This window comes from Pleurodeles waltl, chromosome 4_2 (genome assembly GCF_031143425.1).
Source record: "Pleurodeles waltl isolate 20211129_DDA chromosome 4_2, aPleWal1.hap1.20221129, whole genome shotgun sequence".
In the NCBI taxonomy this organism is placed as follows: Eukaryota; Metazoa; Chordata; class Amphibia; order Caudata; family Salamandridae; genus Pleurodeles; species Pleurodeles waltl.
Genome location: NC_090443.1, coordinates 1,069,250,202 through 1,069,268,927, shown reverse-complemented (window position 1 = coordinate 1,069,268,927; position 18,726 = coordinate 1,069,250,202). Strand labels below are relative to the sequence as shown.

At 50.3% G+C, this 18,726-nt stretch overlaps 1 protein-coding gene across 2 annotated transcripts in view; it reads right to left on the bottom strand.

The window, feature by feature from the left end:
* Positions 1-244: 244 nt before the first annotated feature.
* Positions 245-18,726, bottom strand: part of LOC138293781 (zinc finger protein 569-like) — an 82,031-nt gene continuing 63,549 nt past the window's right edge. Inside the window, exon 4 of one of the 2 annotated variants that reach the window (XM_069233122.1) lies at positions 245-4,155. In XM_069233122.1, the coding sequence (XP_069089223.1) occupies positions 2,563-3,678 (1,116 nt within the window). In that variant the 5' untranslated portion in view covers positions 3,679-4,155 and the 3' untranslated portion in view covers positions 245-2,562. The remainder of the gene's footprint in view (positions 4,156-18,726) is intronic. The other variant, XM_069233121.1, reaches the window with a different exon arrangement.

The following is an 18,726-nucleotide window of genomic DNA, read 5'->3' as shown; positions in this document are numbered from 1 at the left end:
AAATGTATTGAGCTGCTGGAAATGTGACCCAAGAATAGACATTGTCTGTTCTATAGGCTGGATGAGCCTCAACAACAAATGTGACTGAACCCCCCTGGGCCATTAGGCCATGTGCCAATAAATGTGCAGTAAAGGGTAGCCGCATATTAACTGCAATTCCTACCCGTTGCGGGTTCGCCAAAATGAATGGTATATTTTGGTCAGAGATAAGCACAACAAATGGGGATTATCCTTTTAATGGTTTAAGATTGAACAACTTACAGCGTTAGTTAGCTACTCCCTACTTAGCTGAGGAGGAAAATCCTCAATACCACAGACGTCTCCATATATAGTACTGAGGTGTCTTTGTATGTAGCGAGACAGAGATACTCAGGAGGACCTGAAAATAAGTGCCTGACCAAATGTTGGCGGAGCCATGTAGCGTAGGGTCACATTCATTATCCTAATGAGACTACTGGATTTGGGCGTCAGAATCACTTGCACTGTGGAGACCGAGTCTGAACCCACTACAAGTGACACCTGTCTGCCTAATCCGGGTTTTTCTCCGGCTAACTAGCAGTGCCTCATCTCTACCCAAGAGCAGGGATGATTAGGCAGCCGAGTGCATGACGCAATTGATTCCTCAGGGAAATCGTGGTCACTCAGATCACATCCGTTTCTCTCAGTTACATTAGTCTCACATATACAAAGACAATCAGAGGCAGTATATATTTCAATAAGGTTTTAATGACGCAACTGCATCTTAGATAATAAAGCATGTACTGCCATAACTAGGACAATGAAGCATGACAGGATTAAAATAGTGACGAGGAGAGTAAACCATAAAAATAACACTACCATATTGTCACTAAAATCATTAAAGTAATTCCTACCTCGGCTATGTTAGAGCACAACATGTTAAGCTCTAGTTCTGCCCTCCAGGTTCCCCTGGGAAGACATCATCCCTCATACCTGAGCAAGAGGCCTGTAGTCTACATAAGCAACTGCAGCGAAGCACTCAGCAATCAGCATACAGTCGTGGTCATCTGGCTGGAATCTCCCTCTAATATACATGGGTCAAAGTAGTGTTTTTATGATAAAACAGCTGATGTTCCAAGAAAGGATCCCTACTTCAGAGTGTGTATGTTTCTATGAACACTAGAGACAAATCATTACCACGTTTGCCGACAACCTGTCTTACTGCAGCTTTGAGAAAACCACAGAGTGAAAAGAAAAGTCTTGTTTAAGAACACGGTGCTCGCCTAGGCAAAGAACAGCTAGATAGAGAGAAATAAAACAAGACCGTAAATGTGGCTATTATTAAAATAATAAAACAAAGCTGAATAAAATATGTCTAGGTTTAAGTGCACAGCGGCAGGCCTAGGATGCTTAAATAACATGTATAAAGCTATAACTAAAATGGCTACACAACAATAGCATGCCACAATACTGCACTGACGTTCATGGGGCAAAACATTCCATCTCTTAACCTTCCTACGTGTGGTACAGTTTTGACCCACAATCTGTTTGTATCTTCCTTCATGTTTGGTCACATTAATCATGCAACTAAAGCATTTATAACATTTTATATATTAAACAGGCTTAATATCTTGGGTCCATTACTGCATCGTTGAATGGGTTGTTTGTGCCTGTAACAACTAGAATCAACCTTATAGGTGATTACAAACATGCACTATAAAATACATAATATGGGTCGGGTTTAGCCAAGGGGCGTACAAGGCACAGTTTTCAAGCCCCTTTGCACTTTTATCTCTGGCAGCTGTAGTGAGACCCTGAGCATTTTTTACAAAGGGTTCTTTCTACAGTAGCAATTTCAAAGATGTCTGAATGTTTGGCAGTCTAGTAAACTCCTCTCTCTACCATAGGGCCTGAGTTGAATGCGGCACCTTAGCAGGTCAGGGTGTGTGTGACTGCTTCCCAGCCTATATCTTCTCTGATTTCACTCACTTTAAGGATGTTTCTTGCTGTTTTGCCAAGCATTCTTTGTATTTTCCACAGCTCTTGCCAGTTCTTTTTTCTTTGTGTTCGCTCATTGTAGCTCAGATCAATTTAATAGTCAATGGTTTGCACAATACTCAAAACAGATCATAAAAAAAAAAAAAAAGAACATTAGACTTTTCTTTGTGTAGTGACCACGTTCTAAGTGCTTCTAACATTGACATTACATTTCTGATTATGAATGATTTAATCCAAACGTCTCTTTGTATTTAGAGCAATGATAATGTTTTTCTTCCAGGATTAAAGTTGTCACAATTATCTTCTTTTTTTAGATGCATGCCATGACAAGCATAAAACGTGTTTAGGTAATGTTAAGGGTTAATCTCCATACCTCTTAAAGGTACACTTCTCAGTAATGGCACTCTGAGAAAAATTGTCTATTGCATTAGCCACATTAATGGGACTAATTCAGCCTGTACCGACCTGGGGAGTTCAATTTCACGAAGAAGGACATGGGTATTCTTTCTCCTCTGTAATTAACTGTATATTCATTCCGGGTTGTTACGTGGTTTCCCTTAAAGTTTTGAATATTTTGTCAAATATGCCTGAGCTCTGAAGTTACATTTACTTTTCAGTTGGTCCAGTCTTGTCAGCAATTAGTTTTCCGGTTCTTCCACTTTTGTTACTTTTTCTCCTCAGTTTTTTATTTGGCTGTCTTGTGTGTATTCTCTGATGTTGCATCAGATGGACTTTACGACTAAAGTTTTTTATACATTCAATACACTGATAGGATTTTTGCCTTGTGTGTACATTTTTATGTCTGTCAAGATTTGGTTTCTGATTGAAACGTTTCTGACATTCGGTGCACTCATAAGGTTTCTCCCCGGTGTGTGTTCTCTCATGAATGGTCAGGGTGGATTTTTGGCTGAAGCTTTTCTGGCATTTAATGCACGTATAAGGTTTTTGTCCAGTGTGTGTTCTCGCATGTCGGGACACATGTTGTTTCTGACGGAAGCTTTTGTGACATTCATTGCACTGGAAACGTTTTTCTCCTGTATGAGTTCTCGCGTGTAAAGTCAGACTCGTTCTGGTACTGAAGGTTTTATCACATCCATTGCACTGATATGGTTTTTCCCCTGTGTGTGTTCTGATATGTTGAATGAGGGAGGCTTTAAGACTAAAGCTTTTTTCACATTCAGTGCACAGATAAGGTTTATGTTCAATGTGTATTTGTTTATGTCGGAACAAATTGCATTTTTGATTAAATCTCTTCTGACAATTAGTGCATTGAAAAGGTTTTTCTCCCTTGTGTGTTCTCCGATGACAAGTCAGACTTGTCTGGTGACAGAAGCTTCTCCCACATTCGGCACACTTATACGGTTTTTCTCCTGTGTGTGTTCTTTCATGTAGAGTGAGATACGTTTTTTGCTTGAAGCTCCGCTGACATTCAGTGCACTTGTAAGGATATGTTTCTATGTGTATCTTTACATGGCGAATTAAATTACGTTTAAGACTGAAGTTTTTCTGGCATTCTTTACATTGAAAAGGTTTTTCTCCTGAGTGTGTTCGCCCATGTACAGTCAGATGAGATTGGCTAGTAAAACATTTCTTGCATTCAGGGCACTCATAAGGTTTTTCTCCTGTGTGTATTCTCTCGTGCAGAGTTAAAAAGCATCTCGCAGTGAAGCTTTTCTCACATTCAGAACACTGATGTGGTTTTAGTCCTGTGTGCTTTACCATGCTGAATCCAAAATACTTTCATCAGCTGCTTTTATGACAATCAAGACAACATAAGGGTTGTCCAGTTTATGGTTTGTTGGCATGCTGTGATAGGAACACATTTCTTCTCCAAGTGAGGAGACACCAGAGTCTTGTTGTGCAATAAATATTCATCTTTCAATGCCTACTGCAGATTAGAAGCTGGAATCCTTGTTATGATCAGCACCTGCACTGTGCCTCAGTTTGGATGTGACGTTTCTTTCTCCAGATTACTCACACTTTTTATGCTGTACAATGACACGTATGGGATTATGGTAATCCCAATTACATGTATTAGCCTCTGCAGGACATGACTGCCTCTTGCGAACTTCGGTTGTAAATAGTTTTCTTCTGGGAACCTTGAATAATCTTCACCTCTTCCATCAGCCTTCTCATGAGGACCTCGAGGCCCTCCGCTGATTCACTAGTCCTTCACCTGTATAATTAAAGTGACAGCAGCTGTCCACATGCAGAAGATACAAACAAAATCAACAAGGAGCATTTCCAGAAAAACCGACAGGCTAACGAATAGAGAATGAATGAATGAATGAATAAACAAATGAAGTCTGAATGAACGAAGCCCAATGAAGGTGAACACAACGTCGAGACACTTATCTTGAATATTGTAATTTTGGACAATTCTATTGATAAGACAGAGGCCACAGTCCCATGTTTGCCAGCATTTCTTCAAAAATATGAACCTTTAATACCTCTGTTGCCTTACAATGTCTCACTAGTTCGTGACCCCACTATCTGCCGTTCAGAATTCATCAAATGTCAAAATAAATCTAAAAAAAGAACAGGCCTTGGCAAGGTCCATACTTCAGGCATTAATGTGCTGATGCATAAAAACACAGGCCTTCAGATCCGCAGCACGACTCTGTGTCATGTATCTGTGCAAGCGATCTCTGTCTGCATTCCTACTTCTGGGCCCCTTCTATACTCCCCAGGCTCGTAGCACCGCCTCATCTGTACACATGTTTGCCTGCATCAGAATCCTAAAGCCAGACCACCTGCCTTTAGCAGCCTAGTGTTTATTACCTTCAGACACACTTGCAAACACCAATGAGAAGAACTATCTCAGCTAATGTTTGATTTCTGAGACAGGGGGATGTGTTTCCTGCTGCAGCACATATTCACCTATTCTGAGTGAGTGCCCTCCTGCCCCTGCTGTGCCCCTGCTGTGCCTGGGCCCTGTCTTACTGTACTCTGGGGAGCAGCTTTACGCCGTGGATGTGGTATCTGTACCACACAAAGCCAGCTGAAAGCCACAGCAGAGGCAAGGACACAGCCAAGGAATGTTTGGAGGTCAGAAGTGAACTATGGATGTGGAAAGAGTCCAAACACTTGTGGCTGCCAGGGGAAAGTGTGGGCATAGGAGGGCACAGGGCACAAGAGGGGGAGAGCTGCTCTGACACACAGGAAGCAGCACACGAGTGTCACCCAGCGCGCCACATGCTCCCCTCAACTGGGAGGCACTTTAAACATGTAAAAAGCAGGTCCATGAACGCTCCTTCACAAGATGTCACCTCAGTGCCCAATACAGGTTTATATTACCATAGAAGAGGTTTTTATTTTAGTTACCACTTCACTTCGATGGGATGAAGAGCATTTAAGGTCAAGAAAGCAACCCTGAAGGTTCAGCTGAAAGGAAAGTCTGTTTTTTCAATATACATTGAAGTCAAATTCAGTGTTGAATGTACAGGGTCCAAGTTATTTTGAGATCAGAGGGTCTTACATTTAATCTGTTTTTAAGTATTTTGTCACTTTTTGCAAGTGAGCCCAGAGAGATGAAGTGATTGGTTAAAGATCATACAAACTGGTGAAATATAAATATGGAGTTAAACTCGGTCTTCCTGTTCCCAAAACTACAACTAACCCTCTCCCCAGACTCGAAGGACAGGAGGACTGACCTACAGGAGCCACTTCAAGGGGGCTTGGCACCTGATGCCATGAACTACAGGAAAGTAATGGAGGGGTCTATGTGCAACCACTGCCCGTATCCAGAAGTCACAGACACCCCTTTGCCTGCATTTTCCAAATGTAAAAATGTCAGGGCAATTCATAAAGGTAAAGCTATGTGTAAAGCTCTCCGGACAAGCAGCTTTACACTTTCAGAAACTCCTGATAGAAATGTCTCTTCATTAGTAGGCGGAGCTTTCCGATGCTTTGACTCAGTGCACGCGTTAGTGTCGAAGGATGCACATCAGGTCTTATTGCGCTGTACTCGCCCTATAGCTGGCACACGTGCAATTCATCGTTTACTACATGACTGCTGTACAGCAGGGGGCGCCGGACAACAGCAGGGGGCGCTGGACAACAGCAGGGGCGCTGGACAACAGCAGGGGCGCTGCACAACAGCAGGGGGCGCCGGACAACAGCAGGGGCGCTGCACAACAGCAGGGGGCGCCGGACAACAGCAGGGGCGCTGCACAACAGCAGGGGGCGCTGGACAACAGCAGGGGCGCTGCACAACAGCAGGGGGCGCCGGACAACAGCAGGGGCGCTGCACAACAGCAGGGGGCGCTGGACAACAGCAGGGGGTGCCAGACAACAGCAGGGGGCGCCGGACAACAGCAGGGGACCCTGGACAACAGCAGGGGGTGCTGGACAACAGCAGGGGGACCCTGGACAACAGCAGGGGGGCCCTGGACAACAGCAGAGAGTGCCGGACAACAGCAGGAGGCGCCAGATAACAGCAGGGGGCGCCGGACAACAGCAGGGGGCCCGGACAACAGCAGGGGGCCCTGGACAACAGCAGGGGGCGGCGGATAACAGCAGAGGGTGCCAGACAACAGCAGGGGGCGCCAGACAACAGCAGGGGGTGCCAGACAACAGCAGGGGACCCTGGACAACAGCAGGGGGCACCGGACAACAGCAGGGGGCGCTGGACAACAGCAGGGGGTGCCAGACAACAGCAGGGGGCCCGGACAACAGCAGGGGACCCTGGACAACACCAGGGGGTGCCGGACAACAGCAGGGGGCGCCGGACAACAGCGGGGGTGCTGGACAACAGCAGGGGGCGCCGGACAACAGCAGGGGGCCCCGGACAACTCCAGGGGGCGCCGGACAACAGCAGGGGGCGCCGGACAACACCAGGGGGGCCCTGGACAACACCAGGGGGCGCCGGACAACAGCAGGGGGCGCCAGACAACAGCAGGGGGTGCCGGACAACAGCAGGGGGCGCTGGACAACAGCAGGGGGCCCCGGACAACAGCAGGGGACCCTGGACAACACCAGGGGGTGCCGGACAACAGCAGGGGGCCCCGGACAACAGCAGGGGGCGCCGGACAACAGCAGGGGGCGCCGGACAACAGCAGGGGCGCTGGACAACAGCAGGGGACCCTGGACAACAGCAGGGGGCGCCGGACAACAGCAGGGGGCGCCGGACAACAGCAGGGGGCCCCGGACAACAGCAGGGGACCCTGGACAACACCAGGGGGCGCCGGACAACAGCAGGGGGCGCCGGACAACAGCAGGGGACCCTGGACAACACCAGGGGACCCTGGACAACACCAGGGGGCCCGGACAACAGCAGGGGCGCCGGACAACAGCAGAGGGCGGCGGACAACAGCAGGGGTGCTGGACAACAGCAGGGGACCCTGGACAACAGCAGGGGGTGCCGGACAACAGCAGGGGGCCCCGGACAACAGCAGGGGACCCTGGACAACACCAGGGGGCGCCGGACAACAGCAGGGGGCCCCGGACAACAGCAGGGGGCCCCAGACAACAGCAGGGGGCACCGGACAACAGCAGGGGGCCCCGGACAACAGAGGGGACCCTGGAGAACATCAGGGCGCGCCGGACAACAGCAGGGGGCCCCGGACAACAGCAGGGGGCGCCGGACAACAGCAGGGGGCCCCGGACAACAGCAGGGGGCCCCGGACAACAGCAGGGGGCTGCGGATAACAGCAGGGGGTGCCAGACAACAGCAGGGGACCCTGGACAACAGCAGGGGGCGCTGGACAACAGCAGGGGGCCCCGGGCAACAGCAGGGGGCGCCGGACAACAGCAGGGGGTGCCGGACAAAGGCAGGGGCACAGGTCAACAGCAGGGGGAGCCGGACAACAGCAGGGGGTGCTGGATAACAGTAGGAGGTGCTGGATAACAGTAGGAGGTGCTGGATAACAGCAAGGGGCTGGACAAGAGCAGGGGGCCCAGGACAACAGCAGGGAGTGCCGACAACAGAAGGGACCCTGGACAACAGCAGGAGGCGCTGGACAACAGCAGGGGCGCCGGACAACAGCAGGGGGCGCCAGACAACAGCAGTGGGTGCCGGACAACAGCAGTGGGTGCCGGACAACAGCAGGGGGCGCCGGACAACAGCAGGGGACCCTGGACAACAGCAGGGGACCCTGGACAACAGCAGGGGGCGCTGGACAACAGCAAGGGGTGCCGGACAACAGCAGGGGATGCCGGACAACAGCAGGGGGTGCCGGACAAAGGCAGGGGCACAGGTCAACAGCAGGGGGAGCCGGACAACAGCAGGGGGAGCCGGACAAAGGCAGGGGCACAGGTCAACAGCAGGGGGAGCCGGACAACAGCAGGGGGAGCCGGACAACAGCAGGGGGAGCCGGACAACAGCAGGAGGTGCCGGACAACAGTAGCGGGTGCCGGACAACAGCAGGGGGCCCTGGACAACAGCAGGGGGTGCTGGACAACAGCAGGGGGTGCTGGACAACAGCAGGGGGCGCCAGACAACAGCAGGGGGCCCCCGGACAACAGCAGGGGACCCTGGACAACACCAGGGGGCGCCGGACAACAGCAGGGGGCGCCGGACAACAGCAGGGGCGCTGGACAACAGCAGGGGACCCTGGACAACAGCAGGGGGCGCCGGACAAAAGCAGGGGGCCCCGGACAACAGCAGGGGACCCTGGACAACACCAGGGGGCGCCGGACAACAGCAAGGGGCGCCGGACAACAGCAGGGGACCCTGGACAACAGCAGGGGGGGCTGGACAACAGCAGGGGGCCCCGGACAACAGCAGGGGGCACCAGACAACAGCAGGGGACCCTGGACAACACCAGAGGGCCCCGGACAACAGCAGGGGACCCTCGACAACAGCAGGGGGCACCGGACAACAGCAGGGGGGCCCGGACAACAGCAGGGGACCCTGGACAACACCAGGGGGCCCCGGACAACAGCAGGGGGCGCCGGACAACAGCAGGGGGAGCTGTACAACAGCAGGGGGTGCCGGACAACGGCAGGGGGCCCCGGACAACAGCAGGGGGCGCCGGACAACAGCAGGGGGCGCCGGACAACAGCAGGGGCGCTGGACAACAGCAGGGGGCACTGGACAACAGCAGGGGGCACTGGACAACAGCAGGGGGCCCTGGACAACAGCAGGGGGTGCCGGACAACAGCAGGGGGCCCCGGACAACAGCAGGGGGTGCTGGACAACACCAGGGGGCCCCGGACAACAGCAGGGGGCGCCGGACAACAGCAGGGGGCACTAGCCAACAGCAGGGGGCGCTGGACAACAACAGGGGGTGCCGGACAACAGCAGGGAGTGCTGGACAACAGCAGGAGAAGCCGTACAATAGCAGGGGCCCTGGATAACAAGCAGCCGGTGCTAGACAACAGCAGGGGGCGCTGGACAACAGCAGTGGGTGCCGGACAACAGCAGGGGGTGCTGGATAACAGTAGGAGGTGCTGGACAACAGTAGGAGGTGCTGGATAACAGCAAGGGGCTGGACAAGAGCAGGGGGCCCTGGACAACAGCAGGGAGTGCCGGACAACAGCAGGGGGCTAGCCAACAGCAGGGGGCGCTGGACAACAACAGGGGGCGCCGGACAACAGCAGGGAGTGCTGGACAACAGCAGGAGAAGCCGTACAATAGCAGGGGCCCTGGATAACAAGCAGCCGGTGCTAGACAACAGGCAGGGGGTGCCGGACAACAGCAGTGGGTGCCGGACAACAGCAGGGGGCACTAGCCAACAGCAGGGGGCGCTGGACAACAGCAGGGGGTGCCGGACAACAGTAGGGAGCGCTGGAGAACAGCAGGAGAAGCCGTACAATAGCAGGGGCCCTGGATAACAAGCAGCCGGTGCTGGAAAACAAGCAGGGGGCGCTGGAAAACAGCAGGGGGCACTGGCCAACAGCAGGGGGCACTGGTCAACAGCAGGGGGCACTGGGCACTGGCCAACAGCAGGGGGCACTGGTCAACAGCAGGGGGCACTGGTCAACAGCAGGGGGCGCTGGACAACAGCAGAGGGCGCTGGACAACAGCAGGGGATGCCGGACAACAGCAGCGGCGCTCGACAAATGCCAAAGCAGGACCTACTGCACCTAGTAGGGTTTATCATGTTAGTCATCAAGCGAGCCTCTGCTGGCCTTCTCTCTGAAGTGCATCGTCTGGCCTCTTTCCAGAGTGGACATGGCAGAGTTTGGTGTTAGTATGTAGACCGCCTAAGGTGAACGACCCATGTGAACATTCCAGAGGTGTGACAACACTTGTCTCATTTTAAAGTTACTCAAGGAATTGAGAAGTTTCATCTCTAATCTCAAGGAAGACTATTTTCTTTAGCACCCTTTGGATCGATGCCCAATCAACCATAAGTAGTTGTTGTGCAAAGCTCATAGATGTTGTTTTCTCACGCGCATATCCCTTCCTCCCTATATTTGAAATGTAACGTCAGGTGTAACATGCAAGTTACAACACTGAATGGAAAAACCAGTATTGGCAAAGTAAAATAGGCTGCGCCTACACAAGAGCTATTGGCTTTGCCAATGTCTTTTAGCCATGTTGTATAGCAGCGTGCAGTGGAGCCGGGTAGAGGGTGGTGACGTAGAGTAAAGTGTTGTAGAGTGCAGTAGCATAAAGTGCAGTAGTGTAGAGTAGAGTGGTGCAGAGTAGACTATAGCAGCGGGAAGTGCAGTGGTGTAGTGTGCAAGTAGATTGGTATAGAGTGCAGTGGTGCAGAGTAGATTATCGTATGGTAGAGTGATGAGGAGTAGAGTGGGACAGAGGCGAGTTAAGAAAAGTGGTGCAGAGCGCAGAGGCGCAGAATACAGTGGGGCAGAGTAGAGTGGCACAGGGTGCAGCACCATAGAGCAGTGTGGTGCAGAGCAGAGTAGCATAGAGTACATTGGCATAGAGTAGGGTGGCACAGAGAGCTGTGTCGTAGAGTACAGGGTAGAGGGAAATGAAGCAAAATGGAAGGGGGCGGGTGGGAGGAGTAGCAACTACATAAATAAGGACATGGGAGACAGGCGGAAAACACAAGCACTCATATGCGTTGCTTGAACACCAAAACAAAAACAGTCACTCCAAAAACAGGAGAAGTGGAAGGACACAAGTACTTGGTCCAGGCTCCAAGGGAGGGCGAAACACAAGAAGAGGACATGGCACCCGCATGCAGTGACGAACGGGAGTGAAGCAAATGACAGGGATGCTGAAGGTATGGGTGGGATGTAACCCCACTCTATGTAAATAAACGTCTTGCACAGACAGGACATTCGCTGTCTAGGTGAAACCTAAAAATAAGCTTACTTTACACTGGTAGAAATTAGAGTTCGGGGCCTAAGAAAAGCGACACCATCTGTGCCTCACCGCAGACATCTCCTAAAGTAGTTCTTTTAAAGGTACTCAATCAATCGTTCTGAATTTAACTTTAGACGTATGTAACCTCACATTTTACCTCTGTAGGAAACTCGCCCTGGTTGCAGTTACCCTCCCCCCCCCCAGATATTGCCTGATATTGATGCTGACTTGACTGAGTGTGTGCTGGGATCCTGCTAACCAGGCCCCAGCACCAGTGTTCTTTCCTTAAAACTGTACCACTGTTTCCACAATTGGCACAACTCTGGCACACAGATAAGTCTCATGTAAAAAGTACCAGTGGTACCAGGGGCCCTGTACCCAGGAGGGTCCCTAAAGGCTGCAGCATGTCTTGTGTCACCCTAAGGGACCCCTCACCAAGCACATGCACACTGCCATTGCAGACTGAACCCCAACCTGTGGACATCCTTACCGCCAGAGTCTGGAACTGTAAGTTGTGTACTTACCTTCAAAAAGTTCTAATTTTTCTTCCCCCCAGGAACTGTTTCTGAAAATTGCAGTGTCAACTTTCAAAACAGATTATTGCCATTTATTCAAAAACTGTACAACTTGCCAATTCCAATCAAAGTAACATTCTTACATATGTGAAATACTTATTTATTGATGTACTAACCTGCAACTTGAATCTTGTGGTTCTAGAAATAAATTAAGAACATATATTTTTGCTATATAAAATCCATTGGTCTGGGTCTGGAGTTAAGTCATTGAGAGTGAACTTCTATTGCCTGTGGGCGTACAACAAATGCTTTGCACTACCCTCTGATAAGCCTAACTGCTCGACCACACTGCCACAAAAGAGAGCGTTAGTATTATCTACTTTAGCCTCTGTTCAGCATCTGGGGATGCCCTGGACTCTGTGCACACTATCTCTCATTTTGATATAGTATACACAGAGCCAGCTTCGTTCAACCTATAATCGTCTTTTATAATAATTTATATTTCTTTATTCAGATAATGACTATACCTGGTGGCTTAGGGCTGTATCTTCCATAAGATCATAAAGTTACTGAATGGTAAAGACAATTTCAAAGATCACGGTAATAGTGATACATTTCAGATTTGATACAATCTGGTAACAATTTTTATAAGAGAAATAATGCACAAGGTGAAATAAATTGCAAGTGCAGATATGATCGTGTCTGTACTTCACCACCACTGGATACAAACCACATATTTCATTGTTATTGCTAACTTTCAAATAAGGGAAAACCAGCTTTATGAAACTCATCTTACAAAGCCCCTCATCAAGAAGGTATACAAAGACACTTAAACAGAACTTAAATTCCGCCCTTTGCCGTTTTCAGGGAGAACCTAGGAATGAGGCCTTGAGAGCACTGGTATCTACCTACAGACAGGCCTACCGAGGCCACCTATAGACACATCAAAGAGACCAGGCAGCTGTGCTAGCAGCAAAACTCTTGCACGCATCAAAGAAAAATCTGTGCAGTTCTGGAGGCTTATAAACAGTCTAAGCTCTGCAACCCACTCCCACGCCGTGATTAATATCTCTGGACCCACCTGGTATCAGACTCTCTCAAACCATTTCGGCCTTTCAACCAAGCCCTGTAGGTGAGGCAAAAGCATTGGCCTGTACCTCGGCCGGCTCTCCAAAACGATAACGCAGCTGCTTTTCGGCTACCTCATAAACAGCGAGGATGAGAATTTTTAAGTGCCGGAATGAGGGGGCACCGGGACCCAATGGTATCCCTGCCGCCCTCTACAAAGAGGACCCAGACTTCTGGGCAAAACATCTCTCGACACTCTACAATTGCATTCTTGTTACCAACATCATCCCGCAAGCATGGAGAGGCTCAACTATCAGCCCCATCTATAAAGGGGGTGCGACTAATGACCCAGCAAATTACCGATTAATAGCACTCCTAGATGTCGAATCAAAAATCTTTGCAGGAATTCTCTTGGAAGAGCTCAAAACCTGGGCTACTGTGAACAACCCGATCCCGTTTAATCAAACTGGATTCTCAAAAGGTGTGGGCACAACTGCCAAACGTATGGTCATCGCACTATTATTTGACCAATGTCAACGTGCCAAGAAGTCCCTCTTTCTTTCATTTATAGACTATAAAGCTGCATTTGATCGAGTAGAAAGAAGAAAACTCTGGTTTAAACTCGCAAGTTGGGGCATTCCCTCCCAGTTGTTGAAAGCAATAGTTCTTCTCCACACAGATACCTGGGTGAGGGTCAAATTGGGTGGCGGGACGCACCTCTCCAGGAAAATTCCCACTCTTCAGGGTCTACGTCAGGGGTGTGTACTTGCACCCCTTCTCTCTAATTTATGTTTGGCTGACCTACCGGTGGAAAAGGACAAGGCAAACTCACATTCACCAAGGCTGGGGCAAAGTGCCATGACAAGCTTGATGTGTGCCGACGATCTCATCCTTTTCAGCCACACTAGAATAGGCCTATAGAGGCTACTTAACGCAACAGCTGAATTCTCTGGAAAAAATGCTCTCCTCATTAATTTGAATAAATAAAAAATCATGGCCTTTAAGACGACTGGGCAGCTGCAATATCAGTGTTACTTAGCTAACAATAAGGTTGAAACAGTGCGCAAATATAAATACCTAGGGGTTCTTCTTGACAGCAATGGCTCCTTCAATCCCCATCTGGAGTCCCTCAGTCAGAAATCCATCTCGCTTGCATTCGCGTTCAACAGCGTTAAAAAAGCAACTGGTTCTTCAACCTATCTGCTGCTATTAAAAGGTCATCCAAGCTGAATTAATACCAATAATCAAATTTGGAAGCGAAGTTCTAAGATGCCGCAGCGACGATCACTTGGACAAAATGATCACTAAGCTCTTCAAGAAGTTGTTCAGCTTACCAAATTATGTTTCACCGGCCCAAGTTTGCCTAGAACTTGGCCTGGTAAGGCAGTCTCTAGCAAGGAAAGGGGCATTTATCAACCTAAGCCATAAGCTTAAGGCGGCAAAAGAAAGCTCACTAAACTCTCTTATTTGGGTGGAAATTACTTTGGATCCAACCTCCACCTTCTGTCTCTACCTCGAGTCCTCGTTGACAACACTGGGCCTGGTAGATCAACTACTTCAACTCAGCTCACATCAGCTTGTCAAACGTGCAACGAAAGTAAACATCAAGTCTCTCTCACATCTTCGGGACAAAGAGGTTTTATCGAAACGAAACCATGCCTGGTTGGTGCTATTATCATACGGCTCTCTAATCCCACAGCTATATCTAGGAGAAGGAGTTAATCCATGCATTAAAGCAGCCTTTATGAAGTACTGAATGGGCTGCCTTCCAACATATGCCCACCTTCCTAGGTGGACAAGAGTCAACATGACGGACACCTGTCGACAATATGTGGGCTGGCTCCGGAAACGCTGATCCATCAGATATGCCTATGCAAAAGCCTCACAACAGACCGCAACAGGCTCCTACGACCAGTTTGGCTTCAAAGGGGGCTGCGTAGGTGCAGACCGGATACATTGGCAGGCTTTAAAGGGGACGACGTACAGCTCAGCTGAAGACTGGCTAAATTCTGGAATTAGGCCGCCTTCTTCAAGAGACTGAACAAGCGAGACAAACGCGCACAGCCTGCAAGCAACGTCGTAGCACTCCGTAATTCAGCTGAAACATTTTAACTCCAATCTATTTTAATACTGTATTTTATGATTCCTAGGCTTTTTGTTGTTTTTTTTCTTTTCCTTTCCTCGTGTAATGGTTTTCACTGACCGAACATGTGATAAATAAAATACAATACAAACTCATGTTAAGGAAAGATTAAACCAGATCTATTGAAACGCCTGTAGGAAGCTGGCCTGGTGTGTAGTGAGCACCTATGGTGTTATCACTGTAGGAAGCTGGCCTGGTGTGTAGTGAGCACCTATGGTGTTATCACTGTAGGAAGCTGGCCTGGTGTTCTGGTGAGCACCTATGGTATTATCACTGTAAGAAGCTGGCCCGGTGTGTGTTGAGCACCTATGGTGTTATCACTGTAAGAAGCTGGCCTGGTGTGTGGTGGGTACCTATGGTGTTATCACTGTAGGAAGCTGGCCTGAAGTGTAGTGAGCACCTATGGTGTTATCTCTGGCCTGGTGTGTGGTGAGCACCTATGGTGTTATCACTGTAGGAAGCTGGTCTGGTGGGTGGTGAGCACCTATGGAATTATCACTGTAGGAAGCTGTCCTGGTGTGTGGTGGGTACCTATGGTGTTATCACTGTAGGAAGCTGACCTGGAGTGTGGTGGGCACCTATGGAATTATCACTGTAGGAAGCTGGCCTGGTGTGTGGTGGGTACCTTTGGTCTTATCACTGTAGGAAGCTGGCCTGGTGTGTGGTGGGTACCTATGGTGTTATCACTGTAGGAAGCTGGCCTGGTGTGTGGTGGGCACCTATGGTGTTATCACTGTAGGAAGCTGGCCTGGCGTGTAGTGAGCACCTATGCTGTTATCACTGTAAGAAGCTGGCCTGGTGAGCACCTATGGTGTTATTACTGTAGGAAGCTGGGCTGGAGTGTGGTGGGTACCTATGGTGTTATCACTGTAGGAAGCTGGCCTGGTGTGTGGTGAGCACCTATGGTGTTATCACTGTAGGAAGCTGGCCTGGCGTGTAGTGAGCACCTATGGTGTTATCACTGTAAGAAGCTGGCCTGGTGTGTGGTGGGCACCTATGGTGTTATCACTGTAGGAAGCTGGCCTGGTGTGTGGTGAGCACCTATGGTGTTATCACTGTAGGAAGCTGGCCTGGTGTTCTGGTGAGCACCTATGGTATTATCACTGTAAGAAGCTGGCCCAGTGTGTGTTGAGCACCTATGGTGTTATCACTGTAAGAAGCTGGCCTGGTGTTTGGTGGGTACCTATGGTGTTATCACTGTAGGAAGCTGGTCTGAAGTGTAGTGAGCACCTATGGTGTTATCTCTGGCCTGGTGTGTGGTGAGCACCTATGGTGTTATCACTGTAGGAAGCTGGTCTGGTGGGTGGTGAGCACCTATGGAATTATCACTGTAGGAAGCTGTCCTGGTGTGTGGTGGGTACCTATGGTGTTATCACTGTAGGAAGCTGACCTGGAGTGTGGTGGGCACCTATGGAATTATCACTGTAGGAAGCTGGCCTGGTGTGTGGTGGGTACCTTTGGTCTTATCACTGTAGGAAGCTGGCCTGGTGTGTGGTGGGTACCTATGGTGTTATCACTGTAGGAAGCTGGCCTGGTGTGTGGTGGGCACCTATGGTGTTATCACTGTAGGAAGCTGGCCTGGCGTGTAGTGAGAACCTATGGTGTTATCACTGTAAGAAGCTGGCCTGGTGAGCACCTATGGTGTTATTACTGTAGGAAGCTGGGCTGGAGTGTGGTGGGTACCTATGGTGTTATCACTGTAGGAAGCTGGCCTGGTGTGTGGTGAGCACCTATGGTGTTATCACTGTAGGAAGCTGGCCTGGCGTGTAGTGAGCACCTATGGTGTTATCACTGTAAGAAGCTGGCCTGGTGAGCACCTATGGTGTTATTACTGTAGGAAGCTGGGCTGGAGTGTGGTGAGCACCTATGGTGTTATCACTGTAAGAATCTGGCCTGGTGTGTAGTGAGCACTTATGGTGTTATCACTATAAGAATCTGGCCTGGTGTGTGGTGAGCACCTATGGTGTTATCACTGTAGGAAGCTGGGCTGCAGTGTGGTGGGCACCTATGGAATTATCACTGTAGGAAGCTGGCCTGTGTGTGGTGGGTACCATTGGTGTTATCACTGTAGGAAGCTGGCCTGGTGTGTGGTGGGTACCTTTGGTGTTATCACTGTAGGAAGCTGGCCTGGTGTGTAGTGAGCATCTATGGTGTTATCACTGTAAGAAGCTGGCCTGGTGTGTGGTGAGCACCTATGGTCCTCCAGCTCCTCCAGGTTCCTGATTTCCTGAGACCCACCTCACAGTAAGTACCCCCACCCCCCAGCCCCTCGCCCTGCCCTGCGCTACTCACCCTCTCTCCTGCTCCTGCTTCTTTTCCTCCTCTCTGTCTCTTCCTCCTCGCTCCTCCTCTGCAATCTTCTTCTGTACTCTTCTTCTTCCCGTCTTCTCTCTTCTTCTGTGTGCTCCTCAGCCTCTCCTCTCGCCTCTCTTCTTCCCCATCTTGCTCTGTGGTCTTCTGCCTTCTGCTCTTCGTCCTCTGTATCTTCTTTGTTGATCTTCTGTTCGTCTGCTGTTCTGCTTCTTCGTTCCCCGCATCTTCCTCTGTGTTTCTTCTGTTCTTCTGTGTTCTCCTCTTCTGTTCTTCTGTGTTCTTCTGTGTTCTTCTCTTCGGTTCTTCTGTGTTCTTCCGGTCTTCTGTGTTCTTCTCTTCTTCCGGTCCTCTTCTGTTCTTCTCTTCTCCTCTTCTGTTCTTCTGTGTTCTTCTGTGTTCTTCTCTTCGGTTCTTCTGTGTTCTTCCGGTCTTCTGTGTTCTTCTCTTCTTCCAGTCCTCTTCTGTTCTTCTCTTCTGTTCTTCTGGTCTTCTTCTGTTCTTCTGTGTTCTTCTCTTCGGTTCTTCTGTGTTCTTCCGGTCTTCTGTGTTCTTCTCTTCTGTTCTTCCGGTCCTCTTCTGTTCTTCTGTGTTCTTCTCTTCTGTTCTTCCGGTCTTCTTCTGTTCTTCTGTGTTCTTCTCTTTGGTTCTTCTGTGTTCTTCCGGTCTTCTGTGTTCTTCTCCTCTGTTCTTCCGGTCCTCTTCTGTGTTCTTCTCTTCTGTTCTTCCGGTCTTCTTCTGTTCTTCTGTGTTCTTCCGGTCTTCTTCTGTTCTTCGGTCCTCTCCGACTCCTGTCTCTTCCCGCCCCTGTCTCTGCCCTCCTGCTCCTGCCTCACCCCCCTCTATCTCTCCACCTATCTCTCACTATCACCCACATCTACCCTTTCGCTACCTGCCTCCCTCAATCCTCTACCTATCTCTCCACCTAACTCCCTCACTCACCCCCTCCTCCTATCTACCTATTTTTCTATCTCTCCACCTATCTCTCCATCTATCTATTTCCCTATTTCTCCCCCCCGTCCCGACACCCCGTCTGTTACCTATCTCCCTATCCTCTCACTCTACCTCTCACCCTCACCCACCTCTAACACCCCCCCTCCCCTATCTTTTCAACCCTACTAATATATATCTCCCTATTCTCCTAAAACTCTAACACTCACCCCCCTCCACCCTTAAACCCCCCTCCACCAGCTCTTCTCACTCTGCCTGTCCCCCCTCCCTCGCGCTTTCCCGCCGCGACCTCCTGCACGCCCCTGCCCCCCAGCTCCCATTCGCCCCCAGCTGACCCCTCCTCCCTCTTATGGCGACCGCTGCGCGACCGCGCCACTGGTGCGCCAGAGGCGCGCCAGAGGCAAGACCGTCTGTGCCCGTCCGCGCCTGGCCCGCACCAAGCGCCACGACCCCTGGTCCCCAGCCCTCCCCTACCCCGCTGAGCCGTTACGACCCCACCACCCTCCACGCCCTCAACCCCGGGCGCTCCAACACCTGCTTCCAAGCCCACCCCAAGCGCA